Here is a 19,192-nt window from a genome sequence, read left to right as displayed (position 1 = left end):
CTTTGGATCAGTATAAAATGTTATTGAATCCCGTTTGAATGTTTTTCCTGTCAATACACCTACTGGGTTGCAGTTTATAGCACAATATTTTAGCACTGCGGATTGAATGAGTGAGCTATTCTGTGCAATAAAATATTAGATTAGGTGTATATGTACCTACTTCAGGTATTTCAGTATCTTTAAACCAATTTTTATAGCTTTATGCGATTTATTTCCCTATTCAATAGAATTATTTGCTGATTACTTATAGTAGGATGAAGAGTCTAATCTAAACTGCACCTTGATTCAAGAAGGTCTGGTAAAAGAGGCTCTCATACTTGAGATGTCCTTTTTTACTAATGGGGTAAAGGGACATTTTAGTCTCATTCTGATAGTATAAACAAAAGGTCTATTCTATTCTTTAAAACCTCAGAGGGAGCAGAACAACAACAACTCTCATAAATATTTGCGGGGTTGAAAGCCGAAAATAAATCAAGACAAGACTACTGCATGCGAATGTCCATGTGGAAGTTCGACCGCAGCAGGGAGGGACATGCAATTGCATGACAGACATGCACATGGGTTTTAATTGAGACCAAACTAAGCCAGACAGAAGAACTTGTCTGAATTGCATGAGCCCAGCCCACTGCCCAGACTGTAAACATAGTTATTTGAATATTTAATTATAGTTAAATATTCAATGGAAAGAGTATTAAAAAATCGGCTTTTTGTGTAAGTACGTATTACTACTGTTTTGGGCCTATTGGAAGCGTTGCCGTTGTGACGCGATTTTCAGTAGCGCGGAGTCACGCTAAGGCTGGTCTTCAATCACTGCACGCGTAGACGCTCGACTTTGAGTAGCGCATTTACGCCTCCAATATGAGTCAGGACTTACAGTATTAATTCACCTAGGTATATAACCTACTCTCTAATACAGATAACGGAGTAACATAGAAGGTACCTACTCGCAATATACTTACACAAAGAGAAAATGGAAGGTTTTTTTAGAACTTGCACCACAAAAGCTACAAACGTGCTATTTATAAAACATGCAACATGCAGTAATCATAACAATGAAAAAGAACCTACCTAAAAGTAGGTAGATTTAAGTAGGTACCTACTTACATTACTTACTTGAGACCTTGAGAGTTGTACAAACCTGCCATCAATGTCAATCAGAGCAAGAAAGTAAATTTTACCTACCAATTTTTTAGGGGTTCACACACCTCATTTGGAGTTGTACCCACCAGAGTGACTCATTTTGGATAATTTCAAGTCTTTACAAGACAATCTCTTTCGTCCAAAGGATTAACCGAATACCTACCTTTTTTTCTTACCTGTGTAGGTAACTACTTCATTATAGGTAGTCATACAGTGTGTAAAGCAACCGTGAAAATTGTCACCAGAATTTTCATTCATCTCATTTTTTTAGCCCTTAACCAATAGATACACGGACACATAAACTTCCCATGGCCATCTATTTTCCCTTCGATTATCTTGCTCTTTATGAGCACTTTGGGAATCGTATCTTTCCACTAACTTGCCCACATTTATGATATTAATTTTTTCAACCGCTTTTAACCTAATTAATTAGGAGTGTTTTATTGTTATCATCTATTTAATTACTCGGGTGCGTTTTTAAGTTAGAGGTATTAAAAATTAAAGGGAGGGGAGGGAAATTATTATGATAGAGGGATAAAACTGCAAAGATCATTATCGTTCCATCAGTAACAGGTAAAAGTGTACAGGAATAATAAAATATTTATAACGTGTTTACTAGTAGGGAAATTGTTGTATCATCAACAACTTTGGATTAATTTATTTTATATACGAGGGGGGTTGAGGGGACTACCACTACCATTCTGCAACATGTTTCTACTACCTACTGCTGCAGCATGTTTTTACTACTGTGCAAAATGTGTCTACTACTCTGCAACCTGTTTCTACTCCTGTGTAACATGTTTCACTACTGTGCAACATGTTTCTACTACTCTGCAACATGTTTCTACTCCTGTGCAACATGTTTCTACTCGTTGTACAAACCTGCCATCAATGTCAATCAGAGCAAGAAAGTAAATTTTACCTACCAATTTTTTAGGGGTTCACACACCTCATTTGGAATTGTACCCACCAGAGTGACTCATTTTGGATAATTTCAATTCCTGTAAAGACAGATTCTTTTGTCCGAAGGATTATTAACCAAATACCTACTTTTTCTCTTACCTGTATAAGAAGGTACTTCATTCGGCATGTGATAGTCATTATAGTCATATTGTAGCGTGTCCAGCAAGCGAAAGTGAAAATTATCACATGATTTTCATTCATCAGTAATTTTTTCAAGCCCTTAACCAATAGAATAAATCGATACACGGACACATAAACTTCTCATGGCCATCTATTTCCCCTTCGAAAATGCTTTCCATTCCAACATAAATACACCATGTTGATTTCCAGAGGGCCTATAATAGGCCCCAGGATCAAGCATTTTCACCTACCGTGGCTTTCGTCACACTTTTCCCTGGCTGTCCTCATTTTACCATCTTACCCGAAGTTGATCATGGTCGAATCCTGAATGGGGAATTGGTCATAAGAGAATCTAATGTTAGTTTCAAGTATACACGGTCCAAAATCATCTATCATAGAAAGAGGTTCAAGTTTTGGACCTAAATGTTGACATTTGGAACTCTTTGACAAGTCCAGAAACTTGACAAAATCCTCAAAAATTGACTCACAAAAACTTGGGAAAAAATTTAAAAAGAAATGAAAATTGCATTTCTAAAATTGATTTTCTCTGAAGTTTCAGAGGTCAAAAAACAAAAGTTCCAAATTCGGTACGACTGGTGTTTGTAAAAAAGGGAGTTATGTTTGTTAAAAGTTTGAAGAAAATATGTACAATTTTCGGTCCGTATTAGATTACTCCAGGTTTCTTTTTACAGGGAGAAAACACACCTGGTTTTGTTATGATTAGACAGGACTTGTTGGTTTGTACAGTTCTGTATCTTTCGGTAGGGATGTTGCGATTTACCCATCGAAAACCCAAAAACATCGATATATTTTTCTACATAATATTGATATATTTATCGATAGGTATAAATCGGAAAATTCAAAAGATCGATTTATACCAAAATCAACATCCCTACCTACTGATTTTGTTATGATTAGACGGGACATTGGTTTGTAACTTTGTACAGTTTTTATGTTTCGGGATTAATTTGGTAAACTGGACAGGACAAAACCCAAAACCACAAAATGAACCAGTCTCGGCTCCTGGGGGCTACGTTACCTGGCTCCAAATCCATCAGTGGCGAATAGTACGGGGGGAAATAGATCGGTTCGTTGGAATCGATGGAAAAGAGTTGACCTGGATAGAGAAAAATATGAAAGAAAAAAATAACCTACGTTAAACCCTCCTTAAGCATGCCTTACGTTGAGTTCTGATGTAAAACTTGGACCACAAAGGTAATACCTAGCATTGTTCAAGATAATCAAGGTGATATTAAAAGAATTACACTGAATTAAAAGAATTACACTGAGAGAAAAACAACTCATATTAGATAGCTATATTTAGGAAAGTTGTAATAGTTTATTGGACAATAAAGGCCGAATTACAGCTCCAGCAGGCTTTTCTAAATTCAAGGACCTAAAATGGGTAGCAATCGAGCAATCTTTTGCCAGTTGTCATAGGTATTCAACCAAGTTTTACATTCAGGCACTTTAAAAAATAAAAATACACATAATAAACACAAAGCTTTACACACATTTACATTCGAATTTTCCTGAACCAATTAGAAAACACGTGGCTCAGAAATGATTTTTCTTAAGGGTGAAAAAAATCTGGTTTTCTTTGTGAAATCTAAACACAAATGATCAAGAAAAATAAAACAGGATGCTGAAGACTTATCCAAGGTGATTTTCCATTAACATGCAATTCAGTGATCTGAAGTCTGAACCATTCTTTAAAATATTAATCGCGAGATTTTATGGTAATTTGAAATATAATTAAACCCCTGGTTTAAGTGACTTAATATACAGAAGAAGTAATTATTCATTGCATTACTATCATTTTAGGATAAAAGACCCAAATAACTGTTCAGTTTTGTAGCAAATTTTTCCATATTTCACTTTATTTGACGAATTAATATCACCCCAATGTGAAAATTGAAAAGCAGAAGTAAAAGGTGGGAACCATTATGTTTGGCACATTGCATATGTAACTATTTGTAAGGAGTTAACAATGGTGCATAAAAACACAAAATGGTGCATGATAATCTTTCTCGTATAGGTAAACCATTATACCTACCTAATTTAAATCTAAATATAAATTTAGACTAATAAAATCCAGTAGAAAATAGCAAGAGGAAATTGCTAAGCTTTGAAACTATTCTTTTTGGGATCCAAAATCTCAAGTTTAGAAGCTAGAAGCTCCTAAGACCTACACTAATATAATGGGCGGGCCACAATCTGAATTTAAATCCGGTTTAGGTTTAACTCTTGGATTAAAAAAATTCAGCCAATAAGATTGCTTAATCCAAAAGTTTAACTTAAACGGAGTTTAACTTACTTTGTGGACCCGGCTATGAATGGATATTTTCAAAAAAAGTGCCTAATAGAATACATCCAAAAGTACCAAATCTCTTACCTTGCCAGAAATAACTCCCAGGGGCGCCAATAAATAACCTTTGTCCATCCTGAAATCATTGGCAAAAAAAGAGATGTTAGAAGGGATGGTATTCTTCTTCTTCTTCTTCTTCTTCTTCTTTACGAACCTACATGATGTTTCGTAGGATAAAGCCGGAAGCAATGTAACTTCATACATAGGGATTACTGCGTTTGATTTGATCATGTGGTGTTCTAAGCTGTGTCCACACATAATCGACGCCGTCGACGTCGATTGACGATGTGAATCTATGTTGTCGAGGCAATGTACGGTTTCAGTCGACATCGATCGACGGCGTCGACAATGTGTGCTTGAGGGTTGCGTTGTCAGACCTTTGGAGACATTTTATGCAGTGGAACCACGGCAAAATTTCGGTTTGGATCGAAATTTCGTCATCCAAGTACCATCATCTGATCCAAAAAATCAATTTATCGATTTCTGTGACATCTCATCAATTTCTTCAAAGGACATAATGGATAATAGGTAGGGCACTTTATAACTAACTACTTATACGGATGAATCTATGTTGTCGAGGCAATGTACGGTTTCAGTCGACATCGATCGACGGCGTCGACAATGTGTGCTTGAGGGTTGCGTTGTCAGATCTTTGGAGACATTTTATGCAGTGGAACCACGGCAAAATTTCGGTTTGGATCAAAATTTCGTAATCCGAGCAGATTGACTTGGAATTCAGAATTTCTCTACATCCAAGTACCATCTGATCCAAAAAATCAATTTATCGATTTCTGTGACATCTCATCAATTTCTTCAAAGGACATAGTGGATAATAGGTAGGACACTTTATAACTAACTACTTATACGGGTAAATTGTTACTTGTTGCTTTCAATGTGGCCAATATTTTACACCTGGCTCTCAAAACTAGTTATAAACCATCCAGGCATCCACAGTACATACAACCAGTAACTCCTGACTCCCGAGTGCAACGCTAATGCGATACTCCTGTACAAAATATTATATGCAAATTATTGCAAATCCACTCACACTTGAGTATCTTGCGCTGATAGTCCGCTGGCAATCCGATATGTCGCGTTGACAGCTGGTTAATCGTGTCTCCTTTGCCTATCTCACGGACTGGTTGACTAGCTGACAAAGTTCCAAATCCATCAGTGGCGAATAGTACGGGGGGAAATAGATCGGTTCGTTGGAATCGATGGAAAAGAGTTGACCTGGATAGAGAAAAAATATGAAAGAAAAAAATAGCCTACGTTAAACCCTCTTTAAGCATGCCTTACGTTGAGTTCTGATGTAAAACTTGGACCACAAAGGTAATACCTAGCATTGTTCAAGATAATCAAGGTGATATTGAAAGAACTTACACTGAGAGAAAAGCAACTCATATTAGATAGCTATATTTAGGAAAGTTGTAATAATTTATTGGACAATAAAGGCCGAATTACAGCTCCAGCAGGCTTTTCTAAATTCAAGGACCTACAACGGGTAGCAATCGAGCAATCTTTTGCCAGTTGTCATAGGTACTCACTACTCAACCAAGTTTTACATTCAGGCACTTTAAAAAATAAAAATACATATAATAAACACAAAGCTTTACACACATTTACATTCGAATTTTCCTGAACCAATTAGAAAACACGTGGCTCAGAAATGATTTTTCTTAAGGGTGAAAAAAATCTGGTTTTCTTTGTGAAAGCTAAACACAAATGATCAAGAAAAATAAAACAGGATGCTGAAGACTTATCCAAGGTGACTTTTCCATTAACATGCAATTCAGTGATCTGAAGTCTGAACCATTTTTTAAAATATTAATCGCGAGATTTTATGGTAATTTAAAATATAATTAAACCCCTGGTTTAAGTGACTTAATATACAGAAAAGGTAATTATTCATTGCATTACTATCATTCTAGGATAAAAGACCCAAATAACTGTTCAGTTTTGTAGCAAATTATCCCAAATTTCACTTTATTTGACGAATTAATATCACCCCAATGTGAAAATTGAAAAGCAGAAGTAAAAGGTGGGAACCATTATGTTTGGCACATTGCATATGTAACTATTTGTAAGGAGTTAACAATGGTCCATAAAAACACAAAATGGTGCATAAAAACACAAAATGGTGCATGATAATTTTTCTCGTATAGGTAAACCATTAGGTATACCTACCTAATTTAAATCTAAATATAAATTTAGACTAATGAAATCCAGTAGAAAATAGCAAGAGGAAATTGCCAAGCTTTGAAGCCATTCTTTTTGGGATCCAAAATCTCAAGTTTAGAAGCTAGAAGCCCCTAAGACCTACACTAATATAATGGGCGGGCCACAATCTGAATTTAAATTCGGTTTAGGTTTAACTCTTGGATTAAAAAAAAAATCAGCCAATAAGATTGCTTAATCCAAGAGTTTAACTTAAACGGAGTTTAAACTCACTTTGTGGACCCGGCCATAATTAATGGACTTTGGTGATCGGTATCTTCAATCAAGAACCTAGTAGAATATTTTGTCCACCAGTACCAAATCTCTTACCTTGCCAGAAATAACTCCCAGGGGCGCCAATAAATAACCTTTGTCCGTCCTGAAATCATTACCAAAGAAATGATATTTATGTTAGAAGGGTTGATATACCTACTTACTCGGCGAGTAGTACTCGCACATAAATAGTGCAGTGTTTTATTTAGACTGTCGAAGTAGGACATACCTACAGTCCCTTTACTATAACAGGAATTATAATATAATTGTTTTAAGCATGACTACTTGTCACAAATGTCATTCCAGCATTTTACATCGTATGACCTTGATATAGCTACTCAAAGTACCCTCTTCCAGCGTTACATATGTATACATAACAGCAGGCGCCTATGGGTTAATATGGTACGCTACATTTTATGACTTGATTTGGATTCGAACCACCAACCTGCGGATTCAAAGCCCACCGTTGCTAACACTAAGATTGGTCAGGAATGGTCACCCTTTTACTTCTACTACACCCGTCTCACACGTTAATCATAATAATATTACGTTATCGAGGTACCTATTTAAAATTTTAGAGAATCTAAAGGGTAAACAATTCTTTAATAAGTTTGGAACGGTTCTACTTAGTAACAGATGAGATGTTTATTTCTTTTTAAAATAAAACAGATTGCTTTCAAATTTATGAAGCTAGAACTATGTTTCTAGCATTCAAAATGTAAAATATTACTTAAATGATACGATTAGGATTAGGATGATAAATTTCAATCCCCTCACTTGATCAAAGACTCTTGGATGGATTGATAAATTCCTATTGAAGCAAGTAGACGTAGGTACCAAAGTATGAGGGATTTCCATAAAGCTACGAATATTACCTAAGAAATAGATAGGTATGTGTTTAAATTTGTCGATCGATCTACGGCCGTTCGACTATGTTTGGACACACCTTTAGATTTCTTGCTACATATTCCTTTTCTTTCATATCTGCGCTGAATGCGTCGTTCCACAATGATATCAGGTATTTTGCATTCAATTCAAGTCATCAAGCACCTATTACCTATAAGTACTTGATTGCCTATAGCCTAACCATAACTCTATCGTGTAACATAAATATCACCGGTTGTTTAGTTGTTGTGGGTGTAGATGGGTACTTAAAGCAATTCCTATGTAGCCATCAGCGAACATTAAAATCCACTCCACCTAATATTCCAATAATATCTAGGATAGAGTATCTACCTCGGATATTCGATAGAGTAGAAAAGTAGAAATTAAGAGGCAACGCTGATAATTTTAAGTACCTTCCAACTCCGACTCGCAGCTTGGGGAATATTATCTTGCTCTTTATGAGCACTTTGGGAATCGTATCTTTCCACTAACTTGCCCACATTTATGATATTAATTTTTTCAACCGCTTTTAACCTAATTAATTAGGAGTGTTTTATTGTTATCATCTATTTAATTACTCGGGTGCGTTTTTAAGTTAGAGGTATTAAAAATTAAAGGGAGGGGAGGGAAATTATTATGATAGAGGGATAAAACTGCAAAGATCATTATCGTTCCATCAGTAACAGGTAAAAGTGTACAGGAATAATTAAATATTTATAACGTGTTTACTAGTAGGGAAATCGTTGTACCATCGACAACTTTGGATTAATTTATTTTCTATACGAGGGGGGTTGAGGGGACTACCACTACCATTCTGCAACATGTTTCTACTACCTACTGCTGCAGCATGTTTTTACTACTGTGCAAAATGTTTCTACTACTCTGCAACATGTTTCTACTCCTGTGTAACATGTTTCTACCTCCTGTGCAACATGTTTCTACTACTCTGCAACATGTTTCTACTCCTGTGCGACATGTTTCTACTACTGTGCAACATGTTTCTACTACTGTGCTTCATGTTTCGAACCATTAACATGATGGATTTAATTTATAACGCATCGGTCTGGTTGACATTTTGAGGTCACGATAGAGCGGACTTGTGGACTGTACAGAAGTTGTCATTGCCTTAACAATATTACCTCCAGCTATCCAGGCAATACTTTCGAGTAAGTACGTACGATTCCATCAGTGAAGGATTTATACAACAACATATCAAACAGAACATAAAAACTTCAAATAAATGGTATACCTACCCATCCGTAAAAGCAATACCTACTTGTACCCCGGATAGGGACTATTTGTTTATTATAACTTGGAATCGCTTTTTTTGGTGGGGGGGGGCGAAATAAATAGTTAATAAAATTTTCAAGATTCTTGGTTTAAGATTGTGGATTGTGACGAAATAACCAAATACGGTCAAATACTCATACCTGGTGAACAAAAGAGAGAATTCCACAGACCTATTCAATCCCCCACTGAAATTGTATGAAAAAGGAAGTGAATGCCATTCCAAATCAAGACCAGTCGACACTGGTATGGATACTATTTTGTCCTAAATAAGTTATAATTCAAGCGATCCCAAATTCATAACCTTCTAAAGCTGCGGTACCATCGGGTAAGAGTAGTTACCATTTGGCCTTACGACGTCGTACGACATACGAACCTACATGATGTTTCGTAGGATAAAGCCGGAAGCAATGTAACTTCATACATAGGGATTACTGCGTTTGATTTGATCATGTGGCGTTCTAAGCTGTGTCCACACATAATCGACGCCGTCGATCGACGATGTGAATCTATGTTGTCGAGGCAATGTACGGTTTCAGTCGACATCGATCGACGGCGTCGACAATGTGTGCTTGAGGGTTGCGTTGTCAGACCTTTGGAGACATTTTATGCAGTGGAACCACGGCAAAATTTCGGTTTGGATCAAAATTTCGTAATCCGAGCAGATTGACTTGGAATTCAGAATTTCTCTACATCCAAGTACCATCTGATCCAAAAAATCAATTTATCGATTTCTGTGACATCTCATCAATTTCTTCAAAGGACATAATGGATAATAGGTAGGGCACTTTATAACTAACTACTTATACGGATAAATTGTTACTTGTTGCTTTCAATGTGGCCAATATTTTACACCTGGCTCTCAAAACTAGTTATAAACCATCCAGGCATCCACAGTACATACAACCAGTAACTCCTGACTCCCGAGTGCAACGCTAATGCGATACTCCTGTACAAAATATTATATGCAAATTATTGCAAATCCACTCACACTTGAGTATCTTGCGCTGATAGTCCGCTGGCAATCCGATATGTCGCGTTGACAGCTGGTTAATCGTGTCTCCTTTGCCTATCTCACGGACTGGTTGACTAGCTGACAAAGTGGGGGTCTGTCATCGAGCCCCGGGAGGGATTTAATATTCTTCGCAGCGTCTGGATTGCAATGACCTTATCCGGATGAAAGATATGTGTGTAGGTCAAGACTACCTAACTGGGTATGTGCATTGGTTCTTATCTATGCGGCCTAAGATTTGAACCTACCGGGTTTTGAATTTGAATTGAATGTGTCAAAGTAGCGATACCATAACGGATTAGTCTGTAGCTCTGTAGTCTATCAGGATAAGTATTGAGTACCTGCCTATAGTGATTCATTTTATTCAACAAAAGCTAAGCACGAGTTATCCACTCTAAAAATAAAAAAAAAAATAAATAAATAAATAATGGGTCTAAGTATGGGTTTATTTTGTTATTCTGTCATATTATCACCATAATCTCTAACAGTCCTCATCAAGTCGAGATAAACCGTAATTTAGCAATCAGTACTTGACCATTTAGCTTGATTTAGCACTTGACGGAACCAAATGGTCCACATAATTATCTCCGTAAACACTGACTTTTTTTTTCTTCCAAAATCAATGTCGTCAAATTATACAAAAATAAACCAACCTCATTGGTGCAATGGTTAACGCGTTGGACTTTGGATCTGGAGCTTGGTGGTTTGAGTCCAAGTAGTGAAATTTATCTATTCAGGAACGATATTTGTGACAAGCTCAAGCATTTAAGTATGTTAAAAATTCCTACAAAAAGAAAGTAATAAATGTTTCTACTACTGTGCTTCATGTTTCGAACCATTAACATGATGGATTTAATTTATAACGCATCGGTCTGGTTGACAGTTTGAGGTCACGATAGAGCGGACTTGTGGACTGTACAGAAGTTGTCATTGCCTTAACAATATTACCTCCAGCAATCCAGGCAATACTTTCGAGTAAGATTCCATCAGTGAAGGATTTATACAACAACATATCAAACAGAACGTAAAAACTTCAAATAAATGGTATACCTACCCATCCGTAAAAGCAATACCTACTTGTACCCCGGATGGAGACTATTTGTTTAATATAACTTGGAATCGCTTTTTTTGGGGGGCGAAATAAATAGTTAATAAATTTTCAAGATTCTTGGTTCAAGATTGTGACAAAATAACCAAATACGGTCAAATATATACTAATACCTGTGAACAAAAGAGAGAATTCCACAGACCTATTCAATCCCCCACTGAAATTGTATGAAAAAGGAAGTGAATGCCATTCCAAATCAAGACCAGTCGACACTGGTATGGATACTATTTTGTCCTAAATAAGTTATAATTCAAGCGATCCCAAATTCATAACCTTCTAAGTGAATGGATATTTTCAAAAAAAGTGCCTAATAGAATACATCCAAAAGTACCAAATCTCTTACCTTGCCAGAAATAACTCCCAGGGGCGCCAATAAATAACCTTTGTCCATCCTGAAATCATTGGCAAAAAAAGAGATGTTAGAAGGGATGGTATTCTTCTTCTTCTTCTTCTTCTTCTTCTTCTTCTTCTTCTTCTTCTTCGCCTTTTCCCCTGTTCAGATGGGGTCGGCGTTTGTCGTCGGCCTCTCAATCAGCTTTAGAGTGATCGCTTTGAGGCCAACTGGTTTTGGCTTAACAAAATTTTCCGAGTGGGATGCCTTTCGCACTCAACCTTCGTTATTGATAGAGCGTGAGGAAATTTGGGCTAGTCTTCTCCATGTTTATAGTCCCCTAGCTAGACGCTGATCTACTCTCTGTTTATAATCCCTCAGCCAGACTTTAGAAGGGATGATATACTCGCACGTAAATAGTGCAGTGTTTTATTTAGATTTAGACTGTCGAAGTAGGACATATCTACAGTCCCTTTACTATAACAGGAATTATAATATAATTGTTTTAAGCATGACTACTTGTCACAAATGTCATTCCAGCAATTTACATCGTATGACTTTGATATGGCTACTCAAAGTACCCTCTTCCAGCGTTACATGTATACATAACAGCAGGCGCCTATGGGTTAATATGGTACGCTACATTTTATGACTTGACTTGGATTCGAACCACCAACCTGCGGATTCAGAGCCCACCGTTGCTAACACTAAGGTCGGTCAGCAATGGTCACTTCTACTACACCCGTCTCACACGTTAATAATATTATGTTATCGAAGTATTTCAAATTTTAGAGAATCTAAAGGGTAAAAAATTCTTTAATAAGTTTGGAACGGTTCTACTTAGTAACAGATGAGATGTTATTTCATTTTAAAATAAAACAGATTGCTTTCAAATTTATGAAGCTAGAACTATGTTTCTAGCATTCAAAACGTAAATTATTACTTAAATGATACGATTAGGATTAGGATGATAAATTTCAATCCCTTCACTTGATCAAACACTCTTGGATGGATTGATAAATTCCTATTGAAGCAAGTACCTACCTAGACGTATGTAGGTACCAAAGTACGAGGGATTTCCATAAAGCTACGAATATTTCCTAAGAAATAGATAGATATGTGATTAAATTTGTCGATCGATCTACGACGGCCGTTCGACTATGTTTGGACACACCTTTAGATTTCTTGCTACATACTCCTTTTCTTTCATATCTGCGCTGAATGCGTCGTTCCACAATGATATCAGGTATTTTGCATTCAATTAAAATCATCAAGTACCTATCTTTATATTAAAAAAAAAAAAAAAAATAATAAATAAATAAATAAAAAATGGATCTAAGTATGGGTTTATTTCGTTATTCTGTCATATTAATTATCACCATAATCTCAAACAGTCCTCATCAAGTCGAGATAAACCGTAATTTAGCATTTAAGTATGTTAAAAATTCCTACAAAAATAAAGTAATAAAAGCGTACTTACTTTTGAAATAGAAACTCCCAGACCGGCCTGGCATGTTCCTTGTTTGTGATAACCCCAGCCTCCTGAAAACGCAAAATGATCAACATTTTAGACAGCAAAATCTATGTGATTCAATTTTTTTTTTTTTATTAATAAATAGAAAACATATATGTATATAAAAAATTTTTAGAACTAATTTCTTATGGAAGAGCCTTGATTTAGGGTGCCCACCCCCATCATAAACCCGAGTTTTTTTGTTTCAAGAACAATCAACAGGAAATTAGAATTTCAGACAAAGAAAGAAAACAACACTTTTTAACCATTTTGTATTTAGTATGGGCACCGCAGAAAAAGGAAATACATATTAATATTTTTTTTTAAGTAATAATAAAACATAGTGTTATACACTATTAATTCTCGTATTAGCTTGGTTCCTTTCTTGTACAAAGACATTCAAAAACTATGAATTTTTTTATGACTAAAAAATATAGCTGACTTTTCTGAAGTGAAGCCTACAATAAAGTTTCACGCTACAAAGGGTACATGGATGGTTTTGCTGATTTTTTTTAGGGATACCTACTTATACAGGGAAGCCTCCCTTAGCGGACACCTCCCAATAGCGGACAAAACCTCACGACCGAGAGTGTCCCTTATTCGGAGATTTCACTGATGTATTAGGTACCGAGGTCAATAAAAATGCCATAAACCTACATAAGTATATGTTTTAAAGAGTTAAATAAATAACAGGCCTAACTGCCTGGAAATGGAGAGGTGATGATGATGACCCTTAGGTACTAGGTAGGTACCTAAAATCTATGAATGAAAGTATGAAAGATGATAAAGTTCAGGTCAGGACCTTTTAGGAATTTGACCTTCAGGATGATAAAATACGAGTTAAAAAAGTACATGATAAATGCACAACAATTGCTCATATTTATTTATTTAGACCCTTTATTGGTCCTAATTCAATGTACACAACTAGAAGAAATTACAAACAAAAGCCGAAATTGTTGCCTGGGGCAATCTCTACCATTGAACCCTATGCATACAATATTCCAAATTGTCACATGCTCGTATATTGGTTAGAAAATATTTATTTGTTTTTAAGTAAGTAGGAATATTAACTGGCAACAGTAGAATCGGTTTCAAGCCCATTCATTCATCAGACATCTTTCTTTCAATACATAGAACCTAGCAGGGTGCTGAGAACATAATCGTTGTCATTATGAAGAATTCCAATGCAGTTGAGAAAGTAACACATGTGTTGAGAATAAAAACAAGAAGCCCCGTCCGTTATACCCATATGCATCCCAATTCCGTGTGGATTTATAGCTTCACCATTTCCTTCTGTTTTAAAAATAATTTCCAATGCTGCTGTGTGTTCCCAGATAATATCCTAAACTAAAATGCAATATAATCTAATAATGATTGATAAGCCTTTTATTCTATAGGTAGATGTATCAGGTACACACTTGCGAATAGTGAGTGAAATTTTTCCACCTGAATAACATTTGAGTTGCTATTGAGAGCCAAAAGGTCGAAACAGCTGTTCAAGGATGTTTTAACCCATACCATACCTTAATAAAGGGACTTTTCAGAGTAAAGGGACTTAGCAGTCTCATTTAGGCAGTATAAACAGGGTATATTCTAATAAATCTAGACATTCCTTATGTAAAACATCATCTTTTCCATCTCACGATCAGAAGTTTTTTGTACAGCAGATCAAATTTGATATTTACAGACGTTTAACCAATCTACAGACGTTATTAGCAATTTAGATTTGGAAACAAACACTATAATACGTTTACAAACCTTCTGAGGTACCAAACGGAAACGAATAGATACTTGAGAACTCTCGAAGCGCCAATCAAATTGATCAAATGACTGATGACCGTATCCAAATCATATGGCACCTCTGTCACTACGTGTCTGCTGATAGTCATTATAGAGCAGGGGTGGCCATAACGTGGCTCGCGAGACGATCTTGTGCGGCTCCTTAATCATGGTTCACACTTGTTGGAAAAAATTCTCGTCCGGAGGTGACGATTGTCGAAAATTTTCAAAAATTTCGCCCGCGGCGTGGCTCACCCCGAATCGGTTTTATGGGATTGCGGCTCGCGAAGGTAAGGTTAGTGACCACCCCTGTTATAGTGCATCTATTGTGTGGTAAGATGACAGTGAGGTGTTGCATACAAATGCATCATCTGTTGGTCATAACAATCGTGTTGATCAACCGGAGGTGTTGGCCTAATGGCCGGAAATCTTGTGACATAAAAACAAAGTTATGATGCATTATTGTATTCGAATTTCGAATGTCGATATTTATGATTCGGTGAATGGTGATCGCTCAGATTTTGTGTAAAGACGATATGACCCAAAAGTTCTATCAGAAAATAACTGCGTTCCCTGAAATTTCTTTTTTTTTCCCAAGCGCTTTAACAATGTTTATGGACATGTCGTTCGCGCTGGAAATTTCTTTCACAGCATATTCTACTGGCACTTCCTGATTTATAAAATTATAATGTCTCAGTTTTTGTGTGAAGACAATGTCACCTAAAAGCTCTATCAGAAAATACCTAGGTCTCCTGAAATTTCTTTCTACTGCTACTTCCTGCTTTAGTATCCAATCTATCCCGTCACGCAACCCTCAAGCACACATTGTCGACGCCGTCGATCGATGTCGACTGAAACCGTACATTGCCTCGACAACATAGATTCACATCGTCGATCGACGGCGTCGATTATGTGTGGACACAGCTTAGAACGCCACATGATCAAATCAAACGCAGTAATCCCTATGTATGAAGTTACATTGCTTCCGGCTTTATCCTACGAAACATCATGTAGGTTCGTATGTCGTACGACGTCGTAAGGCCAAATGGTAACTACTCTTACCCGATGGTACCGCAGCTTTAGAAGGTTATGAATTTGGGATCGCTTGAATTATAACTTATTTAGGACAAAATAGTATCCATACCATTTTTTACTTTCTATTTCTTTTCAAATACCTACGTATTCTGCAAATGTAATAGAAAGTCGTGTGATGTTCACACCAGATTTTTTATGTATCTTACTCCTAGGGAACAAATAAATAATGACTCGTAATAACTTTCAACTCATAAACTTCCTGTCCATAACTGAAAATACAGTCGAAGTAGATTTATAGTTCATAAAAAAATCTCAAAATTCAGAAAAATATCTACATGTTTACGCAATAAAGAGTTTACTTATTTTTCTATTTTATTGTTTTTCCATTTTTACTAGCTTTGGAAAATGTTATTGTTTTATTTAGGTACTGTGTTCATATTTCGTGTGTCTGAAAGCTATAATAGCTGACGTAACGTTGTCAATACTGCTGATTTTGAACCCCTCTATTGGTTTTCCGCCCGAATTTTATGGATTTATCGTCGCGTCGCCAGCGAATGAATCTTATAGTAATCTGTACGAGTTTTCAGTAGTTAATAATATTAATAAACTTGTGGAATAATTGAAAAATCGATGAAGTTCCAGACTAATATCATTGGTAAATATTCCTGTAAAAATATAGGGTTCCAAATTAGCTCCCCAAAATTTGAGCGAGGTACAAGAGTATCGAGTGTCGTTTATGGAATGTCGATTTCATTACATGCTAAATCCAGTACAAGATCTGAAAAAATGGGGTTCCATTTCACTGTGCCAAACTGTGAATTTCTTTAACAAAAGGGACCGCTAATAAGCCGCAAAGAAAATAAATGACCCAAATTTGTTTTACTTCCATAAAAATTAAACTTTACTACCACAGTAACTCATGCTAAATGATGGTAATATGAAACAAATTACTGATCAACATTTTGGGCTAAGGATACCTAGGTACCTATTAATTATTGTTCAAAAATTTGTACCCATAAATTTAATGGTCTGTAGAGGGGCTTTGATCCTTCCCACTCCACATATTAGGTACCTAATATATATTGGGTGGGTCCTGGGTACCAACGCACAAGTTTTCTTTAGAATTCAGAACTACATATTTGTAGAGTTCTAAATTATCTGAACAGCAAAAGATTTTCCTTGGCTTGGTTTTTAGACAATAGGTATGGGCTAGAAGTCACAAAATCCTGTAGGTCAATAATGTAAAATGTATCATACAAAATACAGTCGGGGATCAGACAACAGTGAGGGCGCCAATTTTCGGTGGTGAGGAACAAATTTTACGATTTCACATTTTGGGAACATGAGAGTTGCACTCCGTTCCATTGGGCAAACATTTGTTTTAACACAAGGGGGACCTTTTGTGAATTTGGTAGCATAGAAAACATGGACAAGTTGAGTAATGGACTTTCCAAGAGCTCTAATAGAATGCTGTTTTCAATCATTCTCTGCAACATTTACTTCGTATAATGGTAGCATATGTTTTCCCTCTCATGCTCTTCTCATTAAAACCACCAGTCACTTGGCTTTTAATTTCGTAACGAAAAACATATGGCTCATTCTTTGTTTTTATAATTTCGCCCTCAAAGTGAAGTGCATTCTGTGTCACCATTGTTTACATTGGAGAATGAACAAGAAGACCGATTGTTCAGGGCAAGTATTAATGATGGACAAAATGTAAAGAGTACTTTTCAATCCATGGAGGGATGGAGGCGAGAGGGAGGAAGAGGGAGAAAGTTAATTGATACATAATTTTAGTGGATGTGTCAAACTACCTAATTTTTTTGTTAAATGGGCACCAAATAGCGTGAAAATCAGCCTTTAATGGCTAAATTTCCAATATAGAACAAGAGAAAGAAAAGAGGAGGGATAGAGAGAACTTCATATTTTTAGTGGATGTGTCTGAAATACAATGATTCCTTTCAGAGATACTGGTAGCATATGTTTTCCCTCTCATGCTCTTCTCATTAAAACCACCAGTCACTTGGCTTTTAATTTCGTAACGAAAAACATATGGCTCTTTCTTTGTTTTTACATTTTCGCCCTCAAAGTGAAGTGCATTTTGTGTCACCGTTGTTTACATTGGAGGAATGGAGAATGAACAAGGAGACCGATTCTTCAGGGCAAGTGTTAATGATGGACAAAATGTAAAGTACTTCTCAATCCATGGAGGCGAGAGGGAGGAAGAGGGAGAATGTAAATTGATACATAATTTTAGTGTATGTGTCAAACTACCTAATTTTTGTTAAATGGGCACCAAATAGCGTGAAAATTAGCCTTTAATGGCTAAATTTCCAATATAGAACAAGAGAAAGAAAAGAGGAGGGATAGGGAGAACTTCATATTTTTAGTGGATGTGTCTGAAATACAATGATTCCTTTCAGAGATACAAAAAGAGAACATAGAGTTAACATTTTTGAATAGAGTTAACATTTTTGAATAGAGTTAACATTTTTGGTGGATGTGTCGAGTGACAGACACAGAAGCGAATACAATAGTCCGTCCCTTATACCTTTTTATTACTATTGTAATAATAAAGAAAGGACGGACTAAAAAGAGAACATAGAGTTAACATTTTTGAATAGAGTTAACATTTTTGAATAGAGTTAACATTTTTGAATAGAATTAACATTTTTGGTGGATGTGCTGAAACTCCTTAAGGGAAAAAAAGTGGAAATTAACTTACGTCGTGTACGACAGGGGGAGTATTCGGAAAAGTCCGTGAACTGGTTTTTAGATACGTAGCAAGTACCTATCCGATCTAGGAAGTCGTATTAGTATTAATTGAAGTAATTGTTCTACTATTCCAGTAATGGGTCCAGTCTCAGGTCTCAAGTGTTCCTTAAGTAGCGTTTCTCCATATCTTTCAATCAAGCATTCCCAAGTACCTACGGGTTCCCTGTGCTTCTCACCGATCGAATACCAAACGTATCTTGGAGCACAAGCCTGCAATCAGAAAGAATGAGATATCCATAAGTTGTTGACCAATAGAAAGATGTTTGAAATCTATTACATAATTACAATTATGATACCTATTATGAAAGTTAAACTGAATGTTATCCAAGTTTCTATAACAACTTTGTGACTATTGTCATAAATTGTCATCAAGTATGAATATTTAC

General features: G+C 36.1%; 1 protein-coding gene across 1 annotated transcript in view; it reads right to left on the bottom strand.

The window, feature by feature from the left end:
* The window catches only part of LOC103509230 (integrin alpha-PS2-like), a 48,941-nt gene that overhangs the window by 13,673 nt on the left and 16,076 nt on the right, over positions 1-19,192 (bottom strand). The window contains exons 4-8 of the mRNA XM_026823630.1: positions 18,959-19,016; positions 18,757-18,822; positions 13,185-13,246; positions 11,717-11,765; positions 3,263-3,340 (exon numbers count right to left, since the gene is read on the bottom strand). Coding sequence (XP_026679431.1) covers positions 3,263-3,340; positions 11,717-11,765; positions 13,185-13,246; positions 18,757-18,822; positions 18,959-19,016 — 313 coding nt within the window. The remainder of the gene's footprint in view (positions 1-3,262; positions 3,341-11,716; positions 11,766-13,184; positions 13,247-18,756; positions 18,823-18,958; positions 19,017-19,192) is intronic.

Source organism: Diaphorina citri, unplaced genomic scaffold (genome assembly GCF_000475195.1).
Source record: "Diaphorina citri unplaced genomic scaffold, Diaci psyllid genome assembly version 1.1 scaffold476, whole genome shotgun sequence".
Classification (NCBI taxonomy): domain Eukaryota; kingdom Metazoa; phylum Arthropoda; class Insecta; order Hemiptera; family Psyllidae; genus Diaphorina; species Diaphorina citri.
The sequence above is the reverse complement of the archived record's forward strand: the minus strand, read 5'-3'. Positions and strand labels throughout refer to the sequence as shown.